The 26,957-nt window shown below is 40.6% G+C and overlaps 1 protein-coding gene across 2 annotated transcripts; it reads right to left on the bottom strand.

Moving 5' to 3' along the window:
* Positions 1 to 1,032: 1,032 nt before the first annotated feature.
* Positions 1,033 to 26,497, bottom strand: LOC121535258 (potassium voltage-gated channel subfamily B member 2-like). Of its 2 annotated transcripts, none has more exons than XM_041842138.1 (3): positions 26,155 to 26,497; positions 24,398 to 25,104; positions 1,033 to 4,642 (listed from the first exon to the last, which is right to left on the bottom strand). In XM_041842138.1, the coding sequence occupies exons 2-3, from the start codon at positions 24,974 to 24,976 to the stop codon at positions 2,759 to 2,761; spliced, it is 2,463 nt and encodes an 820-aa protein (XP_041698072.1). In that variant the 5' UTR covers positions 24,977 to 25,104; positions 26,155 to 26,497; the 3' UTR covers positions 1,033 to 2,758. The 2 variants fall into 2 exon arrangements, with proteins under 2 accessions (XP_041698072.1, XP_041698073.1); XM_041842139.1 differs by having other exon boundaries at positions 26,173 to 26,497.
* Between the last annotated feature and the right edge of the window lie 460 nt (positions 26,498 to 26,957).

Below are 26,957 nucleotides of genomic sequence, written 5' to 3'. Positions count from 1 at the left end.
TGTAGTCTATGACATTTCAGATTTACATATGATAATTTTTCACAAAGTAGTTTGGATGTACTGAACTACTTTTTCAAAGTAACTATATTTTTCTAAAGGGTAGTTTAGTTTAGCTTAACTTCTTCCAGTGTGAAGCAATTGGTAGCTTGGTAAACTATATTTTCTGTTCACTGTTCAATCATCACCAAAGGACCTCCCCTTAAACATATCCTTGGTTCATTGCTGTTTTATTGAAGTGAATTTGGTAACAGCCAGCGATTGACTGATTATCACTGAATATGAGCGCGCCACATGATGGACTTGTTTGTACGGTTCCTAGATAGGGCCTACTACACAGTACCATTCGATAGAAGGGAATGTAACACATTTGCCCCCCCCAAAAAAGGTTTTCTGTCCTCTCATACTGTGTATGTCTGGTCTATTCACCTTATTATTGAAAATCTGCAAGCACACACATTACAAAGGGTCACATGAACAAATTTTATTTGTCTTGCATATGGTAATAAACTTATTGTAAAACAATAAGTTACTATTCATTCACTATTAAGTTATGTTGACTAACAACTAAGATGACTATGGTCACATACCGTTAAAACAACCAAAGTATATTGGGATGGAGGGAACACCAAAAAAAGCAGGCAGAAGAAAAATAAATGAGGAATGGACCCTAGAGTTACCTACAGTACATTGTGGTTGTAAGTATTGATTTGAGGATATGAGTATGATCGAGCTAACTGTACAAAATAATGTAAGATAATTGCAACAAAAATACAAATCATTTTACAGATGACTTGGTGGATAAGAGGTGGTGTTATACCAGGGAGTGTCAGTGCAGTAACTTTCCCTGTTTTCCCTGACATCTCAATTATGAACTAACATAAGCCTACTGTACTGTATTGTACTGTACATTACTGACAGCAAATGGTACTTTGAAAGGAGGAAGTAAGCCATGATATGACAAAGCTTTCAAGTTATACAAAACCCGAGAACTTGGTACAATAGCTATTTGCATATCATCACCTCATATGTCTCCCTACTAGAAATACATTATTTATAGATCTCTATGAACCAGCCAAATTATGTAGGTTTTCGCCTTCTCATAAATTTATATTTATGAAAAGGCACACAATTCAAAAAACTTACCAGGAAATATTACAGTCCTGATCCATTTTATCTTAGAAAAATGGAATCAATCATACGAGTGAACCAACAAAACATAATATGGTAGCATAATCTACTTTAAATAGAATATAAGCACAGTAGTTGATATAGTTAATACACTGTAGTTTTAAGATTGTCCGCAGTAACCCTCCTGATTCAATTCAGACTTGTCAGCATAATTTTTTTGAAGCTGCAACAGTTGAGATGTCTACCATTACTGAGTAGGTCAGCCATTCAAAACTTGAAAATGCACAATGAATCAATAAAGATGTTACTTTGTTCAATATTAACAGGAATTCCAACTAGAGATATGCATGAATTCTTGGATTAGTGCCTTAAAATCCTCCGTCTGTAGAGGGCAGTGTTACACTTTCTACCTGAGTCCTGTACTGTATTAGACCTAGCAATCATCCCCATACAATATAAATTAAACTTTACACATCAAACATCACATACACAGTATTTGTTCCAACTAGCATACATACATAACCAAAACATTTTCTGCACTTCTCTAAGCAAAAGGCAGCATTATAACAACATAAATACCTTGAGGAATGTAACAACAGATTTCCTATGATCAGAATGGATCTGGTACTCAGCAATAATGCCATTTTAGTGAAGAACTTCAATAACCATTCAGTTGATATGATCTGTATCTACATGAATTAAGTGCTGCTGTATGCTACTTTTTTTTCTTCTTAAGTATAATGGCTGTCATTATCTAATCACTTTTGCCATAGTGTAAATCCATGAGATTGCCATGCAATACTTATATGGCTTGTCCATTTCCCATTGCATGGATGAAGGGTTGCACAACAACAGGGCTAAACACAGAAATTAGGGACATAAGCTCATTCACGAACAGAATATAAAATAGTAGAATATAAAGTATTAGAAAGCAATCATAGATAGTCATGTATAGGCTATTATTAAAAATGTCTTATTGGTCTATTTCCATATAGGCAGATGTTTATGAATTGCTATATAATATGCTTTATTTTTCTTCTTGCTTCCCTGAACTAAGAGACTGTTGCTTGTTCCATATATAGTATATCTCTCGGTTGACTTGATTGAGAACAATGCAACATCTAAACAGACATAATAACATGAGAAGGAAATGAAACTTTGCAAATGAATGCAAGTCATATCAAGTAACAGAATATGATATGACATTGATACTGTTCCACAAATGATGAGCCCTTATATAAAAATCCCAAAGCCTTACCTAATTTCTCTCTTCAGTCGATGTCCTTGTCCCAACACACTAGCAAGCTAAAACAAAGAAACTTCCAACGGATAACTTGCTACGTAAAAAGTCCTGGACCATAATGTACAATTTGTTCATAAATGTCCTCATTCATACTAGGTTGTTTTTTGCTCACAATGGAGCCTTATAGTAAAATCCACTGTTATAAGTTCCATGTCTGCAGCAAACAGCAGTTCTCATAGGTCTTCAGAAACAGTGATGTTATCAGAAATAATACTTGTCAAGCCATGCAGACAACTTATTGTTCACTACATTAGTGTGCTTCTTCTTTTTCATCATACACAAACAGAGATTATGTTTCCTCTTTCCTTGACCTTCCACCTATACTAGTCACATGCTTGTTTCACAAGGTGGAGATAGACTTCCATCCAGAACTATGTGGTTTTCCTTTTGGCTGTTGCCTGCCTCTCTTTCCCCATTGCCGGCAACAACCACTTCCTGAGTAGTGTAGTTGAGAGATTTAGGTGACAAAGGGCTGAAGACGGCAGCCCTGTCCATGTGATTCCCCCTATGGCTTAAAATGGAAGGCTGACCTTCGCCCTCTAAGCCCTGGGCTGCATCCTCTTTTTGGCCTGACTGTCCTGGAGACCATGGGCTGGTCACCGGGGCCTGGCCTGGAGGTGGGGAGGGCTGGTATCCTGGTGGAGACAGAGTAGCACTGAGAGACTGAGGGGACTTAGCGCTGGGAGGTGCTAATGGCACCTCTCCCTGAGATTCATTGAAATTGACCTTGAGAGATTTTGTCTTCTGTGGGTTGTTGCCTCTGAGAGAACTGCGGATGCTTTCAATGCTCATGTCAAAGCTTTGATTATCCTCCCCCTGTGACGCCCCCTCTGGATTGCTTGAGACAAACTCATAAAGACCCTCCTTAATGATTGTGGCCGGCTGAACTTTCTCTGGGGTTTTTGGTTCCATAGAGGTGATCTGGCTGAGGTCGAGGGGAGGAGGGGCCCTTCGTCCTGCTACATTGGGGAGGAGGGAACTGCTCTCTGCCACACTGAACTCCGTAGTGCAGCTGGCGAAGCTGTCCACACTGGATGGGCTCCTGAGGTTACCCATGGCTCGTTCCTTGATTGGGGGGGGCTTTAGTGCGGAAGACACTACCGTCATTTCCATTACCTCCTCAAGCTTCTGTCCTTGTTCATGTGGAGCTCCAGAGCCAATGTTGGCAGTGGTCGTCAACTTGTTGTACATCTCCTCCAATATCTGGGCATTCAGGTGCTGTGGGCAGGTTATTGGAGGATTGACCCTATCTGGAGATCCCAGTTGAGCAACCTCTTTATACCTCGCCTGGGATTTTGGACTAACCTCAGAGTTGCCGTGCCTACTGCTCCACCTACTAGGCGAGAGATGGTTATCCATTGGCCGTTTCTCGTCACCTTTCTCCACCATAACATCCGTCAGCTCCATACTGCGAGCAAACGCATCCTTCAGATTCATAGAAACAATACTGCCATTCCTCTTGGCCCGCTCCAATGCCTCTCTCCTCTTGATGGCTTTCTCCTGTCTCTTCTGCTCCCTGTAGAACTCTGAGAAGTTGTTCACAATGATGGGGATGGGCAATGCAATGACCAACACACCTGCAATACAGCAGAGCCCACCGACTATTTTACCAAGAAGAGTTTGTGGATATATGTCCCCATAACCTACAGTTGTCATGGTAATGGTAGCCCACCAGAATGAAGCAGGAATACTAGTGAATTTGGTGGCATCTTCGTCTTTTTCGGCAAAGAATACCAGGCTGGAGAAGATCATGATGCCCATAGCCAGAAACAATATCAACAGACCCAGTTCATTGTAACTGCGCCGAAGGGTGAACCCAAGGGACTGCAGTCCAGTGGAATGTCTGGCCAGTTTTAAAATTCTTAAGATTCTCATGATACGAAATATCTGGACCACTCGTCTGACATTCTGGAACTGCAGAACACTCTTGTTGGATTCAGTCAGGAAAAGAGTTACATAGTAGGGCAGGATAGCTAGTAAATCAATGACATTGAGTGGGCCTTTGCTGAACTGCCACTTGTCAGGAGAAGAGAGGAAGCGGAGAAGGTACTCCATTGTGAACCAGGCGATGCACACAGCTTCAACATGCGCTAGGCTGGGATTGTCATTGAACTGTCCAAACTCATCAACGACTTGTAGCTCCGGCAAGGTATTGAGTGATAATGAGATTGTTGATAGAACGATGAAGAATACGGAGACAAAGGCCAGGAACTGAAAGACAAAGAAAAATTTTAAAATTAGTCATGATGAGAGAGTTGAGACGACTCTTATTACGTGTGTGTGTGTGTGCGCACGTGTGGTGCACGTGTATGTGTCATGCGACTAGAAAATGGTATGTGGTTGGATTGATTTCATCATCTCTTGTGTTTGATCGACTAAACAAGGGGGTCCACAAAAGGTCCACTGAACATAGAACAGATTAATGTTAACATCTGGACAAGTAAATAAGAATTAGAAATAAACAAGGTTCATATCATCATGATGTAATGTCAGATTAGCATTGCTTGATATAAAGGATTACCAACTTTGGGAGGTAAAGCTACAATAACAATAAGATTATGTCTACTACATACATAGACAATCCACAAAGTGATGTCATATTTGTCTGAGGTTAACAGTTTTGATTAAGTAAACAAATAACTTAAGCATTTTGCAAGTGGTTCTTTCATGTTTCAATGTGTTCTCTTGATGAAAGAAAATATCAAGGAATATGAATCAAACTGCAATAGCCTGTCTCTAAATCTCTTAAGACTTGATTTGGTATGAACGTATATCCAAAAGCATTATTTCCACCTGACAGTCTTGCAAGCCTTCAAGAACATACTGGTTACTAATTGTAGTTAACCTGGTTTCTCAGGACTAATCCTTCCTTACTGAGGTACCTGGAAAACATTCATTATGCCTTCAAGTGAACAGATAGTGAGTGACATCGATATTTAGTGTTGCTAGGAGGATCAATAAGAGCAGGTATAAGAAGCTAAATATCAACCAGTAAGTCGGCTGCTTACTGTGCTTAAGGTCTTAAGGTCTAGTGATTTTCTATAAGTAAATCAACTACCACACTTCAGCTGTCACTTTGTCTTCATTGGCTGTATTGACAAGGCCTAGGGTTGTTCTCCCCATGCAACCCCTTAACCCTACAGTGGGGTGGCCATATTGGTCTGACAGAGGCAGAGCAGCCTCGTAAGGTGCCTTGACCTCAGGGAGAGATTTGTTAGTGCATCCATCTAACTATAAAGTAATTTTTAGTTTTACTATGATATTACTGGTATGTTACTTAGCGACAGTATAGCGACCAAATTGTTCTTATTTATTACACAACACCCTTTGATTAGACGGTTCTGCAACTGAAAATTGTATATACTGTACTGTATAACCCAATGGGTATGATGATGTGAGCAATACCAGAAATGGTTGTGTAAAGCACAGATGACAGCAGAAGGCAATATTTCCTCCCATCCATCTAAATGTGTCCGGCAGCAAAGGCTCGCTTATAGATTGATAATCAATGCTTAAAGCAGATATCCTCTCAACTCTCTGCAGCACATTGGCCACTCTTTCCTTACCCCAAGAAACACTTAAATCAAGGATATCTGACTGATGGGGGAAACAAACAAATCACCACTTATCACATCAGTTAACGCTAACAATAGGCCTATATAGATTTTTGTCTGCCTTTTACTGTATGTCATGGTTCTAAGAACTCTTTGTCAATGGCCATCTTGCTCAGATTAAATAAGCACTAACATAAGCACATACCAATGGTTGACAAAGGTCAAACCTGTGAGGTGTGTCTGTGTGTGTGTGTTCACTTCATCATCAAGACAAGGGCACAGGTTTAGTGCCTTGTGGAAATAGACGCTTATTATATCCCTCTTAGCTATACCTGGTCGTCCAGCCTCCCTCCCTCCTTCCCTCCCTCCCTCTTGGCTTGGGTTCCCAAGGCCTGTGACGCTGTCATCACATGGGCCTGACCTCCCCGCAACACTCTTAATCATGGCTGTAGAGAAGAATTAACCCCAGTTTACAAAGGACTCAGACACCAAAATAGATCTGCAGAAATAAAGTAAATTGTGAGTAGCAGAGAGAGCCAAAAAACTATGGCATGAGTACAGTTAGGGTTGCAAAGGGAGGGGATATTACTTGAAACTTTCAAAGTTTACCAGTAAACTACCAGAATGTTGGTGTCTTTCAAGGATTTTATGTAATCTATGACAAGACATCTAGTGGCCCTTTTGGGTATTTCAGATTATCACAGGTGTCCGTCATTATCTCTGGCCCTCTGTGGCCTTATCACATGTAAAATATATGAAATAATTAAATAAGATGATTTAAAAATTTTAAAAACATTGAATGACAAAGCTCTAAAACATTATCCTAAATATAAGCCATCAACTTAGTGAATACAATTGTTGTTTAATATGAGGGTTTCAGCATGAAATATAATTTTCTTTAACACACCTTTACAGCGCCTTCAGAAAGTATTTATACCCCTTGACTTATTACACATTTTGTTATGTTACAGCCTGAATTCAAAATGGATGATATCAATTTCTTTCACACCCATCTACACACAATACCCCATAATAATTGTTTATATTTTTTATTTACTGAACATGAAATATCTCATTTACGTATTCACACCCCTGAGTCAATACTTTGTAAAAGCACCTTTGGCGGCGATTACAGCTGTGAGTCTTTTTGGGTAAGTCTCTAAGAGCTTTGCACACCTGGATTGAACAATATTTGCCCATTATTCTTGTAGTAAAAAATTCTTCAAGCTCTGTCAAATTGGTTGTTGATCATTGCTAGACAGCCATTTTCAAGTCTTGCCATAGATTTTCAGGCCGATTTAAGTCAAAACTGTAACTAGGCCATTCAGGAACATTCAATGTTTTCTTGGTAAGCAACTCCAGTGTATATTCGGCCTTGTGTTTTAGGTTATGTAAATGTAAATGTAATGTAAATGTTATTGTCCTGCTGAATGGTGAATTTGTCTCTGTTTTAAAGCCGACTGAAGCAGGTTTTCCTGTAGGATTTTGCCTGTGCTTGTAGCTGTATTCAGTTTCCTTTTATCCCCCCAAAAATTCCCTAGTCCTTGCCGATGACAAGCATACCCATAACATGATGCAGCCACCACAATGCTTGAAATATGAAGAGTGGTACTCAGTGATATGTTGTGTTGGATTTGCGCCAAACATAACGCTTTGTATTCAGGACACATTTTGTGCAGTAATAGTTAAGTGCCTTGTTGCAAACAGGATGCATGTTTTGGAGTACTTTTACTCTGTACAGGCTTCCTTCTTTTCACTCTGTCATTTAGGTTAGTATTGTGGAGTGACTGGGTGTATTGATACATCATCCAAAGCCAAATTAATAACTTCACCATGCTCAAAGGAATATTCAGTGTCTGCTTTTTTTAATTTTTACACATCTACCAATCGCTGCCCTTCTTTGCAAGGCATTGAAAAACCTCCCTGGTCTTTGTGGTTCAATCTCTGCTTGAAATTCACTACTCGATTGAGGGACCTTACAGATAATAGTATGTGTGGGGTAAAGATATGGGGTAGTCATTCAAAAATCATGTTAACCACTATTATTGAACACGGAATGAGTCCATGCAACTTATAATGCGATTTATTAAGCACATTTTTACTCCTGAACTTATTTAGGCTTGCCATAACAAAGGGATGAATACTTATTGACACATTTCAGCTTTTAATGTTTTATTAATTTATTGTTCTACAAACAAAATTCTACTTTGACATTATGGGGTATTGTGTGTAGATCAGTTACACAAAATCTCAATTTAATCCATTTTAAATTCAGGCTGTAACACAACAAAATGTGGAAAAAGTCAAGGGTGTGAATACTTTCTGAAGGCACTGTATTTATTTCACAATGTCAATATATATTTGTTGTCAATGTTTTGGCATCAAACTGGTGGCAGTTGTGAAGAAAAGTCAATAGTTGTAAGAGTTGCAGAGTTAATAGAAAATAATACCATTATTGATTAGATGCGTTTTTCATTAATTAGGCTATTTTCTCTTAAACCATATGGTCTATCTACTAGAAACTCATGGACACCGACATAAAAAATGTATACTATATATGAATAATTTTTTAACAACTTATTCAAGTAGAAATTACCAAAATTACGATAGCTTGCCATAGATTTTCTGTTAATTACCAAAATTACTGAAGATTCCAATAACTTTGGTAAATTACTGGTAGCTTTGCAACTCTAAATACAGTATTGTGAAGGGCAAAGAAAAAGTTAAAAATTGAATTTCAACTCATCTAAAAGATGCACAAGTGTTTGAATGGGAGAACTAATGACGTAACAATCCAGATCCCTCATTGCAGTTAATGCAGTTAGGAGTTAGCAGTAACATTTCAAGAGTTGTTGATTACTTGGCAAATAAAATGCAAGGATATATTTGCCTACTCAATCAATAATATACACTGAATATATCAAACATTAGGAACACCTTTCTAATATTGAGTTGCCCTTTTGCCCTCAAAACAGCCTCAATTAGTCGGAGCATGGACTCTACAAGGTGTCGAAAGCATTCTACAGGGATGCTGGCCCATGTTGACTCCAGGCCCATGTTGACTCCAATGCTTCAGTTGTGTCAAGTTGGCTGAATGTCCTTTGGGTGGTGGACCATTCTTGATGCACATGGGAAACTGTTGAGCGTGAAAAACCCAGCAGCGTTGCAGTTCTTACACAAACCGGTACGCCTGGGCCTGGCACCTACTACCATATCCTGTTCAAAGGCACTTACATATTTTGTCTTGTCCATTCACCCTCTGAATGGCACACATACACAATCCATGTCTCAATTGTCTCAAGGCTTAAAAATCCTTCTTTAACCCGTCTCCTCCCCTTCATCTATTCCGATTGAAGTGGATTTAACAAGAGACCAATAAGGGATCATAGCTTTCACCTGGATTCACCTGGTCAGTCTGGAAAGAGCTTCATGTTCTTAATGTTTTGTATATTCAGTGTATATTGTTATATATCCCAAACAGACCATACTGTAGTATTTAGCACAGAAATATTTTCACATGACAACCTTTCTGCAGTGCTGCAGGACGTAACATGACTAACTGTCATAAGTGTGACCGCCCTCTGCTCATCTTCAAGTGCTTTATGCGAACAAGTGCAATTAGCAAATTGTCAAATGAGCAATACTGTACGTGTGTAACAAAGATGTGAGAGCATGGGCTTGAGTCTCAATACTGGCATAGCAGGTGAAGTGTTCTGTAGTGCTTCAGTGTTATTAGCCCTTTAAAATATGAGTGCAATGAAAGTGAAGGGCAGTCTTGCCAGGGACAAATGGGGGAGCTCAAATGACTGGCTTAGAGAGCTATTGATGGGACTCTTGGCCTTGTGAGAGATGGTTACACAGAACAATCCTTTTCTGGAGGGGTTTCCCTCATCCCATGAAACAAATACAATTATAGACTTTATTAACTGTCATGTATTCTTTGTTATTTGAAACATAAATATCTGATACTGAAGAAGTATCAGATTATTGGTTGATTCTTCCTGTTGAGGAAAGAATGAGTAACCACTTCTAACCTCTCTCTATCCTTACTATAGATAGCCACCAAATCCTATTACAATTATCCTGAAATGTCCTCCTCACAGAGACAAGACACCGCAAGCACATGCAGAAGCTCCTGTAATTATGGCCCTCTGGAGGACGGGACGGGACGGGACGGGGGTTATATTGACTTATTATACATCTACATATAAAGTGATAAATACAAAAAAAAGAATAAAAAATGTCCAGGAGAGCACATAAGGTGATTTACAGTGGAGAGTGGCCATCGCCGTGACAGCCTGTCGATGCCACGTGAGTTGCTGACACCCGCCTGCATCTGCTGCCAGCTACTTCTGAGAAAGCCTCCTGCCAAGACCGAGCCAAAAAATAAATGAGCCACAATTGGTGGTAAAACATAATATATATGTTGGTTCCACTTATAAAGTACCATGATCCATACAAGTATTGGTAATGTTTTATTTTACAGTGCTGTTTTAGATGGTATTTGCCAGATTTTAATATTAATATTTCCAGAATGATGTAACAACTATGTTACTACATATTTAAATCCCAAATAACCAAAATAATTGGAAAGATACTAGATGTAAGAACATAAAAAATAAAATACAAATGTTCAACTGAGAACACATTAAAGAATGGTGGCTTGCTATAGAGCATTACATAGAGAGACGTAGAGAGAGAGTCTGTCATTATGTGATGCAGAGGTACACTCTTAGAAAAAAAGGTTATTCGGCTGTCCCCATAGAAGATCCCTTTTTGGTTCCAGGTAGAACCCTTTTGGGTACCATGTAGAACCCTCTGTAGAAACGGTTCTAATTGGAACCCTGCAACCAAAAAGGGTTTTTCAAAGGGTTCTCCTATGGGGACAGCCAAAGAACCCTTTCATTTTACTGCAGTGGGCTAAATCAGGGTCACACAGAGTGTTTGTTGGTAGTCTTAAACAAATCTACATTGAAACAAAAGTATACACCCCACACACATGGTTATGGGCTTAAAAAAAGAAGACACCGGTACCATGTCAGATATATAGTTGAAATGTATTCAATATTGAGTTTGCATCCCAATATTACACTTCATATACAGAAGACTGAAATAATAATGTTGATTAATTATGAAATTATGAAAAATACTGTATTAACCTTTTCACGCGTGAGTTCCAAATATCTCTAACATGCTGACCACACGGACTGCGTTGTGTGCACGAGCATTGCAAAATAAATGTACACATACATGTTATTCAATAATTTCATCCAAACTGCTCACGAGCGTCTGCGTAGCCAGACGCTAAAATTGAACTGGTTCTATTTGTGACGCTTGACGCGCTGGAAGTCCTGCCTCTCCCATCTCCTCATTGGTTTTTAGGAGCATATACCCACGTGGGTGACTGAAAGATGAAGGAGGTCCACACTCCAGTCCAGTTGGTTGCAGTAATGCATCTTAATGTTGGTTGCTAATGCCATATAAAATCCACCGAAGAAGAATGAACTAGGAGAGATTACTAGATTAAATGTGGATTAATTGTCGGAGTAGAGAACACACGATTTTCTGTGACTAAAAATGGGTCGATAGTCTACAAAGATCCAGCAACAAAAAAAGGACCTTGTACATTTCAGGTAAAATAACAACACAATGTTTATATCCCAGGACATATTAGCTAGCAACAGCAAGCAAGCTAGCTAAATGTCCATGAATGTTTCATATGTGTTTCAACCTGTCCTCAAATTAATCAGTTGGTTCAGAGTTCTTTTTGATATTTCAACCTCCGTGTCCTGATCGCATCGGGTGTGGATGGATAAAATCAACATGCACGCGATGGCGCACACGGACGCACGCGTGTGCCCGGTGTAGTCAGCATGTAACGGTCACCCCAGCATGAGTTTTTTTAATGCAGGTGATGTCAGAATGCACTCACTGTTCCAAAATGTGATTGTTACGCAACAGGACAGTTAACCAGCGCTACCCTCAAACCAAGGCACGCTGCCATTTCAAATTATTTTCCAACAAGTTTTATTTTGCAACAACAGTTTGAATTGAGGTGTGTTCGGCCTCCTCATTCATTCTCATAAGAAGTAGCCCATTTCACTGTTGCGGACAATTTATGTTTGAGGCTTTACTGAGCCGGACAAAATTCTCTCTTCAAAGGGAGCCCAAGCACTTCCCCAGTGTTTCCCCACATCAAGTATGCAGACATTTGTACATCTCTAGTCAGAACAGGCCTTGCACAAACTTTTTCCCCCCTGGCACATTTTCTGGCTGGTGCCCGCATTGCCTTCATTCTTGTTTTCCTTACAAATAATAACTTTGGACATGTGTGCGTTCCTATCAAAGTAAGTGCCTTATTTTCTGTATATTGTGTTGTTGTTTCTACTGTAGCATACTACATGTATGTATGGAGCATAATGTACAGTTGAAGTCGGAAGTTTACATACACCTTAGCCAAATACATTTAAACTCAGTTTTTCACAATTCCTGACATTTAATCCGAGTAAAAAGTCCCTGTCTTAGGTCAGTTAGGATCACCATTTTATTTTAAGAATGTGAAATGTCAGAATAATAGTAGAGAGAGTGATTTATTTCAGCTTTTATTTCTTTCATCACATTCCCAGTGGGTCAGAAGTTTACATACACTCAATTAGTATTTGGTACCATTGCCTTTAAATAGTTTAACTTGGGTCAAACATTTCGGGTAGCCTTCCACAATAAGTTGGGTGAATTATGGCCCATTCCTCCTGACAGAGCTGGTGTAACTGAGTCTCCTTCGTGAGCGGTATGACGGCTGCGTGGTCCCATGGTTTGCACAGATGAACGTGGTACCTTCAGGCGTTTGGAAATTGCTCCCAAGGATGAACCAGACTGGTGGAGGTCTACAATTTTTTTCTGAGATCTTGGCTGATTTCTTTTGATTTTCCCATGATGTCAAGCAAAGAGGCACTGAGTTTTAAGGTAGGCCTTGAAATACATCCATAGGTACACCTCCAATTGACTCAAATGATGTCAATTAGCATATCAGAAGCTTCTAAAGCCATGACATCATTTTCTGGAATTTTCCAAGCTGTTTAAAGGCACAATCAACTTAGTGTATGTAAACTTCTGACCCACTGGAATTGTGATACAGTGAATTATAAGTGAAATAATCTGTCTGTAAACAATTGTTGGAAAACATACTTGTGTCATGCACAAAGTAGATGTCCTAACAGACTTGCCAAAACAATAGTTTGTTAACAAGAAATTTGTGGAGTGGTTGAAAAACGAGTTTTAATGACTCCAACCTAAGTGTATGTAAACTTCCGACTTCAACTGTATTTACTGTTTAATTCACGTTTTCAAGAACTGGTGACAAATCATGCATTCCGATTCTTGCATAGATTGTAATGGACACATATGATGTGTATACTTTATTTATTGTCTTTTTACCCCTTTTTCATGATATCCAATTGGTAGTTACACTCTTGTCTCATCGCTGCCACTCCCATATGGACTTGGGAGAGGCGAAGGTCGAGAGCCATGAGTCCTCCGAAACACAACCCCACCAAGCTGCACTGCTTCTTGACACACTGCCCGCTTAACCCGGAAGCCAGCCGCACCAATGTGTCGGAGGAAACACTGTACAGCTGTCGACCGAAGTCAGTGTGCATCCACCCTGCTCGGCCCGCCACAAGTTATTCCGAGTTCCCAGTTGTCTTGAATGCACTGAAGTCGGAACTCAAATGAAATTAAATGAACCCCCCCAACAAACCCCTCTAAAATGCTTTCGCCCAAATCCGGCAACCCTGATTAGCTTTCGCGCTATGGTTAAACTAGGGAGTAGGCTTGTATTTAGGGTGATGATCTGTGAGGTGATAACATTTTATTTGCTTTGTGATTTGTGAAAAACTGTAAACGACTTGTCAAGTCATGTGCTCCGGTTCTTGTATACACTGTAACAAGTACAACAAAGATTTTTAATATGCTGAAATGTGGCCAAACTAAGTTCATATTTTTCAGGCAATGGGCGAAGCCATCTTTGACTTTGCGTCTTATAGTGAATGGCATTCTGGGATTAGGGAGTTTTCGCTTGTCGAACATAAACAAACATGGCTGCCATCATAAAGAATTTAGCTGCTGTTGGTTTAGCTGACATGCATCTCTTTTCTAAACAATATTACATTTCTCCCTTGTGCTCACCAGAGATGTGCTACATTGTTAACAAGTCTAACTGTTAGGTCGCTAACTTATGTTTAGTTTTTTGTCAGTGCAACCTGTTATTTAGACTGGTTTATGGAATGAGTTTGGCTGTGGATGTGTTCCGTGTGATGCTTGGATGATGAAGTTCGCATTTATCTTTTATAATAAAAGGTGAAATTGAGGAATAGAGTTGCGAAGATCTTTATTTCCCATCAGTACAAAACATTGTTTTCAGAGAACAATGCTGTTTAGATGCGGTTGTGGCATCATTCGTTCTGTTGCTACTGTTCCAATCACATATTTGCGATGGTACGCTGCAGGGACCACTGAACAATGATCACAAATATGTGACCGTACGCATCAAAGGGTTAATAACATTCCATCCATGAGGCCACTAGAGGGCGATTTGGTCATTTGACTGCAGGAAAGGGTACAGTTCTAGATAGCACCTTTTATTCTAAGAGTGTAGGGAGGGATAAGACAAAGCCTCTGGAAAGCCTTGACTGTAGGCATCGCGTGACGCAGGGATTGTCTCGGGCATGTCAGGATGAACAACCCCTCAGGCCACAGTCATGGCTGCCGAGGTCAAGTTAATGGTCATCCAGCATTATGCCTATTGGCTGTGATGGCAGAGCTGCTTGAGGTCTCATTGGTCAACTGTGACCTGAACTATCACCCACCAGGTGGATCAAAGGGCAAGTGCAACACTAACTAAAGTGGCGTAATAGTTGCCAAATTGTTTGTTTGACCTTTTGCACCTTTCCACCTTGGCCTAATCTAAATTCATGCGGAAATTAGTGATAGCCTTGAGTTGCTCTGTACATGAATAAACAACACAATGGCAAAGACTACGCTGAAAAGTTGGACTATTTCACAGGCAGGACACTGAAGTCAGCATTCACCATTATACACTTACACAACTTTTCTGTGAAAACCACACTAGTGGGCCACTACCATGTTTCTTTGTCTTGTCTATGAAACCACATAGCATTTACACCATTCATTGAGACCTCTGTGCCTCGTTCAGCAAACGCTCTATAGATTATACCCTCACATTGCTATGTGATATACTACCCAAGCACTTAATACAGAGTAATTCACTCATGGGCCTTGTGTGCGTGTGGTGCATTTAGATATAGTCCAGGTAGACAGACATCAGTGGTGAGGGTGTGGGGGTGGAATGAGCAGGATTAGCTTCCTCCTGACCTTATCTTTAGATCTGCACAAATGTAATTACATGAACAGTGATCTGGATACAGAGAAATAGCTAGCCTACGTCTTGAGACCATTCCAAGGCATTCGTGTGCACACAGGGAGGGAATGCCAAAGGATAATCAGATACTCAGCCACAAGACTGCACCTTCATGGCTAAGGTGTAAGGGTCTTCTTTGATACGCTGTGAAACAGTCATAAAACACAGGTATTGTTCTTCTCCTGCAATACATTCTGGGTGGTTTTATCCTCCAACAGTCCTGACAGACAATCTTTACCCACTAAAGCTCTCATTAAATAACTGCAAATGACAGAGTTTCCTCTTTGGCCATGGAGCTCTCAGTGGAGTGGAGCAATTACCATTGAGGCACATTTGTTGTATTTTTTATGAATATGTAAAAAGGAAATAATAAGGTGAATCAATAGACAATGTACAGTATGTCACTTTCATTATCTTCTCAAGACAGATATCACTATGGGTATCTGCAACAGTTATTGTAGAGTATTCAGGATTTATCTGTAGTCTACAGGAAATACATTTTTCACAGCAATAACAATTTACTATTTTCCATATATTTTCATATAGCACAACAGATAAAAAAAAAATAACAAAAGTTCCCTCTCCGGGACAAAGTAATTTTAATTTGAGATCAAATAGATATAGTTATGTTCTGTATTTAGAAAATGCCCTTTGGAAATTTTAAGATCCAACAAGGGAATCCATTCGGGATACCCAGTCTAAGAGCTTTGAGTATTATACTCTGCTAATCCACATTTTCATTAAAATATGCTTTGACACTAAAGCCCTTTATTCATACACAGAAATCCCTCAAAACATAACCCTGAGTGTGATGATTGAACATGGCTCAATCTGAGCGTGATGCTCTATGGTTATGAGTGGCGGAGATGTCCAATACAGTACGTGAGAGGTGGGACCGCGGGACAATGGGGCTATTTTACTGGCTGAGCTGCCTCTGCTGTGTGTCTCTCTGTCCCCACCAGGCTGCATGCATGTGTGACCTGGACCGGCATAGAGCAGTCCTTGGGAACATCTGGCTACTGAGAGGTAAGCAGATTAATTGAAAGATCTGGATTTCCCTCATTAAGCCCTGGCAGGTGCCTTCCTCCCACTCAGTTACGTTTAGCTCTTGGGTTGCTGCTAAACTTAAAACAAAGGCTCCTAGGAAACGCACAAAACATTTTCCAGGGAAGATTGTTTGTAGAGGTTCAATCTGGCAGAACACAGGGATTTGTTCCAGCTATAATCTGCGACAGGAGTTTGGATTTACAGCGACATCGGAGAGGAAATGAACACGTGTGGAAGGCAGAGAACTGCGGCTTAACACAGCTGTTAGAGGGGAATCTTCATCAAAATGATGACTGCATCACAAGTGTTATGGTTATGACATAAAAGAGAAACACCACTTGTAAAATGTCATATAAAAATGATGTGCAAATAACAGTAAGTCCATCAGCCAAACAGTATTAGGGTTCCACATTCACCTCAAACTGACTTCACCTCAAGTCCAGTAGCAATATTGTGATCATTTACATTTTAGTCATTTAGCAACAAGACAAAAGCAACAAGACAAACAACACACTTTAAAATCTCACAAAAAAAAGGAAATACCACCTCAATGCAAAGGATGTAAGGATCGAAGGTTAGATTATTTCTGACAAAAGTTAGCACTGCTGCAGGCCAGTCACGGAGGGGACACAAACTCAGCACGGAAACTTAAGAATGTCTTGATCAATGTCGGGGTATTTATGGAAAAGTGACATTGGATACATTGGATTAGCAGTGTTTTTATAGGGGAGATGTAGCTGGAGCCAAACCACCATATTTGTCTAGGAGCTTCTGCTGAGTAAGGGGCACAGTGGAGGAGTGGCATTTCAGGCCATTGTACAACAATAGCAACTGGAAAATGGTTATATAGCCTACATAAGACCATAACTAAACCAATATCAAGACTTGTGTGTTTGTGTATATATGTGTGTGTACATTTTTACTATTGATGAGGGATGTACCACTGGATTGGAAACCTAAAATATTGGTGTTTCTTAGCAATGCAATGACACAATTATCAATTATCAATAGACAGTGAAACTGCATATAGACACTCAAAAACGTCAAAGACACCATGCTATTACCCCACAAAATAGGTTTTATTTAGACCATGTTGGCTCAGGCTATGGTCTCTGACTGTGATATATGTAAACCAAAGCCCACTGGATTGTGTTCAGTTAGTTGGTGATGGTGTGATGGTGTCTCATTGTGTGAGGGGGGAAGGGAGAAGGCCTGATTATAGTAATTAGTCAAATACATGTGCCTGATTGGTCATGACGATATACAGGCCAACCAAAAGCTTGGTAATTTAGGTGACATGAACATGTGACATAGATTCAGACGACATGATGAGTGGGCAACCCGTACTTCAACACAGCGTGTAAACTGAACTGATATTTAAATAAATATCCAAGGTTTTCTGTTTTAGGGGCAAACATTGGATGTTGCAATGGCCACGTGCTCATCACACAGTATTACATTGAATGGAGAAGAACAGACTGCCACAGCATACTTAAACATCACATTTAAAAATAACATGTGTATGTCATCTGCTAATGCAGAGCTAATTTGCATATGACTACTTATTCGATTACTACCCACTTCATAAATAGACTACTCAACTCAGGCCAATGATTTCCAACTATAGTAAAGTGCTCAGTTCCTCTCATGTGCTGTAGGCTTACAGCCTGCCAACTGCCGTCAAATAAATCATATCACACTCACCACCCTCAAGCCACGGAATCAATTGTATGATTTCTCAAATAAGCAGGAAAAATAAGCAAAAAAAAGTACATTTAAAGTATGTTTATCAATCGCATGATCTTGACTTTCCAGTGTTTATTGAAGAGGATCAACTGACTCATTTAATCTGTACCCCTCCAAAAATGAGGAAAAACACATTTACAGTATGTCAAACTACAAACAAGTCCCCTTTAAGACTAACCTGAGAGAGAAGACACTTTTTGGCATCTGAGTAATATTGAACAACCTCAGTGTCACTGATGGTTAAGGCTAGCTCTAAAAAGGTCCAGATGGACCCTCTGCCAGAATGGAATTAAATTCTCTCAAAGTTGCTATAAATCTGGGATAAAAAGGGGAGTCATTATTTGAAAGGTTTAACCAGTACTTTCTAAAAATAAAAGGGACGGCTCATGCTTTGAATTTTAACAACTGGCTACTATAGTGGAATGTGAAGGGCATTTTAAATTAAATGACTTAGCAACACAATGTCTATATATGAAGTCAGGGCCGTGCACAGATCTTTTGGGGGGCAGGTGCAACATTTGTTTTATAATGTTTTCCGCAACCGCGGTCATAGACTTGTTGAGCAGTTATGACTTTCCTTATTAACTTACATAAAAGCAATAGATGGCCACATCTTAATGGCTAATTAAATGTCAAATATTTAACGCACATTTTTTCGACAACTTGCGGGCAGTGGGTTCAGAACAACAGCAACAAAAGGGCACTTTAGAGACTGGAAGGGCAAAGGGGCATGTGCTCTGCACAGGTAGAGCCCTATCTGTGCACGTGCCTGTATGAAGTGACATATAGGATGAGAAGTGATGGGTTTATTTTTCCCTGGTTATGGCTTTTAATATTGAGGTAGTTGCAGATAGAGGAGAGGGGAGGAGGGATTAGACAAGTAGTTCTATAAAGGGTGGCACATTACCACACAGATGCCATTGACATTTTCCTGCACCTCGCACTGCCATGCTTATACGAACTGAGCTGCCATGCTTATATGAACTGAACTGCCATGCTTATACGAACTGAACTGCCATGCTTATACGAACTGAACTGCCATGCTTATATGAACTGAACTGCCATGCTTATATGAACTGAACTGCCATGCTTATACGAACTGAACGCAAAATGGATTATGCTGAGAGGTGCAGTTTCCTTGCCAAGACTCAAAATCCCTCATCCCATATATCAATAATAGGATAACATCCTTGGTATAATAATGATCCAACTATGCCTGTGTGAATATACTACCATGGCTGCCGAATATATCAAGAGCACTTAAATGCTCTGAGTTGATCAGATCCCCATGTCAAAATTCTGACCTTTCTATCCAGTGGGTAAATTGAGGTGGATTGAAAGACGTCTCTCAAAAAAGCTAAAACGTTGGGATACAGTTTCACCATACACAAAATTCCAATCTAGCCAAGGTTAAGATAACCCTGTACTGCTATAGTGCATGTTCCAGATCACAGCAATTGAGCCACATGAGCTAGTGAAAAACCTGTACCTTTCTTTGAGAACAATGCCGTTTACCCATATGACATAATCAGCTCCAATTGAAGGTCAATCGACGGAAATGGGTGAAATAATATAATTTAAAAAAGGAAACACATCAACAACACAATTGGGAAAAACAATTATGCTATCCTGCCAAATGGACAAATTTAACTCACTTTTTAAGCATTCTTCAAGAGTAAATTGAGTGTGATAAGGAAACAAGCTCCTGCCATCTGCACAAACTCAAATTAACCAGGGGACCCTCAACCTGTATCTATTCAACAAGTACTGAAGGAACTCATCATGAAGAGAGGAGACTACTTGTACTTCATTTGTTAATCTTATAGCAGCAGCAAACCCAACTCTAGTAATTGATTAACAGCTCTACCGCACACGTGACCCCCGCCGGGGCCGACCGGCATACTGCAAACCCAGCTAGCTGTGAGCCAGACGGTATACATCCTTCGCAACAGTCTATTTGCAGAAGCAGCCTGGGTAAAACCCCCAAAGGAGATTAAGTCTCACTTCCATCACTCCCTACAGTACTGAGCTGTACAACCAGGCCTCAGCAAAACTAGGGACACATACCATTATGTAGTAGGCCTACCTATATGAGTTCCTGATGGCTTTTATAGCATATAAAAGTATGTTAAAACAGACAGATGTTTAAGAACTGTGTGTAGAATGAAGGAGTTGATGAACAGTATGGCCAGGACACAGCAAGCTGTAAGCAGCTGACACTCACATGGAAGTTTCACATGTTCTGTGTCAAGGAGTTACTCATATTCACTAAAGTTTCTAATGTATGTATGTTTGTTTGTTTGTATAATTGAAAATCACACAATACATTTTTGACACCCGTTGGAAAGTTATGTTACATGTAAAAATGTAGATTCTATAAATATACCAAATCAAATACTGTACTCTAAGTAATAAACTGGAATAACATTTTACAGTATTGAACATCCATTGAAGCTTTATGACTTCTGGAGTAGTCCATGAGGTAATTTGATGTGGTCAATGCAAGGCCCCTTTCCATTCCGGTCAGCAGTTGTGGGTGATGTAATGACAAGTGCCTTGAGTGGATACTGTGTCATTTTGCTGACTCACAACATCTGATTGACTGGGAGCCAACCATAACATACTGCACTGTTGTGACAGGCCGTGTACAACCCATGGCCGCTCCTCCAGTATATCACACCTAGTAGGAGTTGGCGATGCACACAGCCAGTGTCCTTCCCTGTGCCTTTTGCTTTTCCATGTCTTTCTCAGGTCAAAGGGGGCAGCACACCCTGGGATCACCTCTGTGCTTTAAGCACTCCCTAATCCCCATGTGCTAGCTAGTGCTACCCCCAAGCTTCCTTCTGCAAGCCAAGTGTCCGTCAAGGGGGGGTAAGGGATGCCCTATCTTTCTTCACTGTTCACTCTATCAGTACAAATCACCAAGCTAATTTCACAAACACATTTGGTCTGGTGGTACCATACCTATCTCTGGATAGTCAGGTTTCAATGTAAATAAAGTACAGGTATGTGAAGGGGAACATGTTTCAGGGTTTGGAGCCCATCAGCTTGAGTTACATTATGTTAATAGTGACTAAAATATTGCACAGGGACAAAGTGAAATCACTGAGGATTGCCCAGTTGGCAGTCTGTTGAGTGTCCTGCCAGTTTAGTGAGGCAGGATAATGGGGACTGACCAGGACTTGTGTGAGCCAGTGGGTTCCCCTGACCATCTGTCCTCTTACCTCCACCACCTCCTCCTAAAACCCTTTCCTATCAGGCCTACTCCTAAAACTCCTATAAGACACTCTCTGCACCTCTTCCCGGATTAAGTGACTAAATGTTATTGAAGAAAATAAAAACTTGCACACTGCGCTTGCCGGTATCACTTGTGTTTATTAGCAAAACGAAATAAGTCCCCTGTAGCTCAGTTGGTAGAGCATGGCGCTTGCAACGCCAGGGTTGTGGGTTCGTTTCCCATGGGGGGCCAGTATGAAAATGTATGCACTCACTAACTGTAAGTCGCTCTGGATAAGAGCGTCTGCTAAATGACTAAAATGTAAATGTAATATACTCTCCCTAAAACTCCAGCATGGTCCTTCAGAAAACCTCCTGTATATACCATTTGAGGTTAGCATCTGGGTGAACCATTAGATGTTTTAGATTCTGCCCATAGAGAGGACAAATGTGCAATTGTGGGAATACAATGCATTATACTTCCCCACTCTAGAAAAAAAAGATAAAAGCATGCACATTAAAGCCGTTACTAATGGGTTGTCTGCTTTTCTTGGCCTGAATTCTGGGAAGCACAGTACACATGGTATACCATTGGGATTGTGTATGCAAGACAATAAATAATATTTCACATTAGACAGATTCATATAAGAGCTTAGTCCTGGAGACATAGTTACTTGATCTAACTTGAAAATGAATGCCAAACCATAATACCTAACCTAACACTAGGCATTTAGTGCCCTAGTATATTCATCCCTTATTAAGCAACTGATCACCCTATACTGAAATGAACTAAATGTATTTGTTAAGGATGCAAAATACTGTGTATCAATACAGTGAGGGAAAAAAGTATTTGATCCCCTGCTGATTTTGTACGTTTGCCCACTGACAAAGACATGATCAGTGTAAATGTAATGTAAATGTAATGATCAGTCTATACTTTTAATGGTAGGTTTATTTGAACAGTGAGAGACAGAATAACAACAAAAATGTTATAAATTGATTTGCATTTTAATGAGGGAAATAAGTATTTGACCCCCTCTCAATCAGAAAGATTTTTGGCTCCCAGGTGTCTTTTATACAGGTAACGAGCTGAGATTAGGAGCACACTCTTAAAGGGAGTGCTCCTAATCTCACCTTGTTACCTGTATAAAAGACACCTGTCCACAGAAGCAATCAATCAATCAGATTCCAAACTCTCCACCATGGCCAAGACCAAAGACCTCTCCAAGGATGTCAGGGAAAAGATTGTAGACCTACACAAGGCTGGAATGGGCTACAAGACCATCGCCAAGCAGCTTGGTGAGAAGGTGACAACAGTTGGTGCGATTATTCGCAAATGGAAGAAACACAAAATAACTGTCAATCTCCCTCGGCCTAGGGCTCCATGCAAGATCTCACCTTGTGGAGTTGCAATGATCATGAGAACGGTGTGGAATCAGCCCAGAACTACACGGGAGGATCTTGTCAATGATCTCAAGGCAGCTGGGACCATAGTCACCAAGAAAACAATTGGAAACACACTACGCTGTGAAGGACTGAAATCCTGCAGCGCCCGCAAGGTCCCCCTGCTCAAGAAAGCACATATACAGGCCCGTCTGAAGTTTGCCAATGAACATCTGAATGATTCAGAGGAGAACTGGGTGAAAGTGTTGTGGTCAGATGAGACCAAAATCGAGCTCTTTGCCATCAACTCAACTCGCCGTGTTTGGAGGAGGAGGAATGCTGCCTATGACCCCAAGAACACCATCCCCACCGTCAAACATGGAGGTGGAAACATTATGCTTTGGGGTTGTTTTTCTGCTAAGGGGACAGGACAACTTCACCGCATCAAAGGGACGATGGACGGGGCCATGTACCGTCAAATCTTGGGTGAGAACCTCCTTCCCTCAGCCAGGGCATTGAAAATGGGCCGTGGATGGGTATTCCAGCATGACAATGACCCAAAACACACGGCCAAGGCAACAAAGGAGTGGCTCAAGAAGAAGCACATTAAGGTCCTGGAGTGGCCTAGCCAGTCTCCAGACCTTAATCCCATAGAAAATCTGTGGAGGGAGCTGAAGGTTCGAGTTGCCAAACGTCAGCCTCGAATCCTTAATTACTTGGAGAAGATCTGCAAAGAGGAGTGGAACAAAATCCCTCCTGAGATGTGTAAACCTGGTGGCCAACTACAAGAAACGTCTGACCTCTGTGATTGCCAACAAGGGTTTTGCCACCAAGTACTAAGTCATGTTTTGCAGAGGGGTCAAATACTTATTTCCCTCATTAAAATGCAAATCAATTTATAAAAAAATTAACATGCATTTTTCTGGATTTTGTTGTTGTTATTCTGTCTCTCACTGTTCAAATAAACCTACCATTAAAATTATAGACTGATCATGTCTTTGTCAGTGGGCAAACGTACAAAATCAGCAGGGGATCAAAAACTTTTTTCCCTCACTTAATGTGTGATATTATTAATATATTTTTTAAGTGTATCATATCAGCTGTACAATACACATAGCAGTATGCACTAATCACACATGCACCATAATCTTCTGGGTTCTTTCTTATCTGATTACTTCATAGGTTAAAGGAGGATTAAGCTGCTGGTGGCACAATATTCTCCTCCTGAGTTGGAAGGAAGGAGGTATCTAAAGAAAAACTCAATGTGGGACACAAGATCTGTGAATAAAACGAATTGATCAAATTCCATATATAAAATTCCTGATATATTGAGATCTACTTCGTTTAGAGTTTTTCCAGCAGCTGAGCTGGAGTTGAACAGGGTAGGCTCTATAGTACTCCACTACTTCACAGCAGCCACTTTAGGAGGTTTGCCATTAGGCAAACCCAAGATCGTAAATTATGTTTAAATCAATCAATTAGAGAGATTCCTGCAGCAGCTATGACACCATGGGATGGGATGGATTTGGACTGACCCACAGTCAGTAGGCCTAAACTCAACCCAGGTCAACGCTTTGGTCTTACCTTAGCAGCAATAGAAGAGCTAGGCTTCTCAAGGAGGTCCCACAGCTTCTGTCTCTTGTCTGGACAGCAGCCTTCTTCCGGCTCCTCCCCATCCTTTTCTCTGAGAGACTCGGCCTCCCTCCTCAACTCCTCGTTCATTTGCTCCTTCTTCTGGTGGTACCTGGCCTGGCAGCAGGACTCCAGGTAGATCTCGTCTATACCCCAGTAGTCAAGCTCCTGGCCAAAGGACAGGGCACACATCTCCTCCATCATGTGCAGCTTCCCTGTTCTGTAAAAGTTCAGAATGGAGGAGAACGCCCCTGGGTGCCTATCGAAGAAGTACTCGTTATCAGTCAAGCTGTAATCATCGCAGATCTCCATTAAGGTTTCGTGGGTATTGCAGTCTCTGAGTTTACCCAGCCTGGTCCTGGGGAGACGGTCCAGTGTCCTCCATAGGACCTCGTGGACAAGTCCCCCAACATTGATGCGGACTCTTCTGGATCGGGCCTTGGTGCGGATGATGTCGATAGGCTCTGGTGGGAGTGAGCCAATAGGACGTGAGTTGCTTTTGGGGATCCCAAAGCCAGCTCTCTCCGCCATGATGGTCACAGTTCAGGTGTTATGCTAGGTCAGGGGGAGGTCAGGTCAAATCCACTGACCCCTTGTTAGGAATGGGTACACCAACTTTGAATGTGAGAAACTTCAAACCGGTTGCCCCATGGCTTCAACTGAAAAAAAAGAAGGAAAAAACAGGGACACTAATTTTACCATTAGTTGATGACAAATGTGCATCTGAATGCATTATCCTGGTCGTGGGGACCCACAGGGTGTGCAGGCTTCTTGCAGCCCAGCAGGCCTCAACTAATCATCACACCCTTTTTTTTCAGTTGACACCCTTCCATCAGTCTCTTAGTATAGCAAGAAAATCCAGACTGAATTCAGCTCCTTAGCAGGCTACTGGAACAAAATCCTACCCTGTGGTCCAAGACCAGCATTGAAGAACAATATAGCCAATCCATTAAATAAATGTGATGTGAGCTCAAGGTATTGCAGAACTAGCCTAAAAAGTTATTCTTTATAAAATAAAAAAGGATTCAGGTGCTCTATAGTATTGAAGGCAATAGGCCTAAGCTTTAATGTGATTGTGTAGGCTGAAGACAACCACAAATCCCACTGCAAGTATGCTAGCCTATTACACTTAGCTAGGCTACTGTACATGACTTGATAATAGCCTCCAGGCTATTTAGACAGGAAGCTCTAGGGCACTCAGTTGCACTAACTTACAGTAGATGTATCACATGGAGGGTAAATGGTACCCCACTCCATCTTGATACTGTAGGTCTTTTGATAAAGCTGGGGTTGCGATTGATGATTATAGCCTAGGGTAAATTCTGATAGAGGTCACATAGTTGGACTTTATCACCCCAAGGTTACTTATGTAATACACCGCTTTGAAGATCAAATGGAACCAATATATGATTGGTTATCCTACACAATTTACCATATAAATTCAGTAACCTTCACTTTTCAAGTATCCGTAATCAGATCCTGACTGATCCTGTATTTCACTGTAATCAAACAATTTAGTTCACATTTAGGCTATTATTAACATGTGTTCTTTGGATTTTACACAACCTATCATTAAATAATAGATCTGTAGATAGGCTAAAATACGATATATTATTTTTAAACAACATTTCAGAAAAAAGTGAAAGGTGAACATTTTCAGATTTTTTTTCAAACAGTCTAATATAGGCTAATAACAATTCGTGTCCTACCTTTTTGTACCACTTTACCTTTCAAACCAAACTCCTCTCCCCTGAAAAGAATTGAAGAGGCAGGTTATTCGTGATTAGGCTACCCTCCCATCCGACTAGTACCGCAAGCCGTCTGTAACTGGAGTCTTCCACATATCTTTATCAAATCTTGAAATAAACAGATAAATATCGCCCTCGTAGTGAGAAAATACTACTACCAGTAGTAAAACTGCAGATAGCACACTCCATGGGGATATGGTAAAAGAGGTTGCCCTCGGATATGGAACATGTAAAAATAAACGGATGAGCGCACCATGGGGCTATCTGCATAGCAAGACACACAGGATCGACTGAAAGGGGTGAGCTTTCTTTCCACCCGCTGGCTGCAACACAACCCAGAGGTGAAAGCTAATTGGATTGAGCTGTACATCACCAAGGACAGCTCCAGATCAACGAGAACTAGCCCTCTACGAACTCTGCACAGTGCGAGACGTGTCAACGAGGGAGACTGCATGTTGTAATGTTCTAGGTTCTAGCCACATCTGCTAGTCAAGCATGCAACGTGTTTCTGAAAAGACTTAGATTAGAAAAAATAAAATAAAACTGTTGCGGTTGAATGAAAATCTGCATCTGTGTTAGAAATGTCGACTTTTAGAATAGAATATAACAGAAAATAATAACTTCCCTTTCCCCATGTAGTTATTTAAGCAATAAGGGCCGATGGGGTGTGGTATAAGGCCAATAATACAATACCAAGGCTAAGGGCTGTTCTTAAGCATGACACAACGTGGAGTCGTGCCTGGATACAACCATTAGCCTTGGTA

The sequence above is a fragment of the Coregonus clupeaformis genome, chromosome 21, assembly GCF_020615455.1.
Source record: "Coregonus clupeaformis isolate EN_2021a chromosome 21, ASM2061545v1, whole genome shotgun sequence".
NCBI classification, from domain to species: Eukaryota; Metazoa; Chordata; class Actinopteri; order Salmoniformes; family Salmonidae; genus Coregonus; species Coregonus clupeaformis.
The sequence above is the reverse complement of the archived record's forward strand: the minus strand, read 5'-3'. Positions and strand labels throughout refer to the sequence as shown.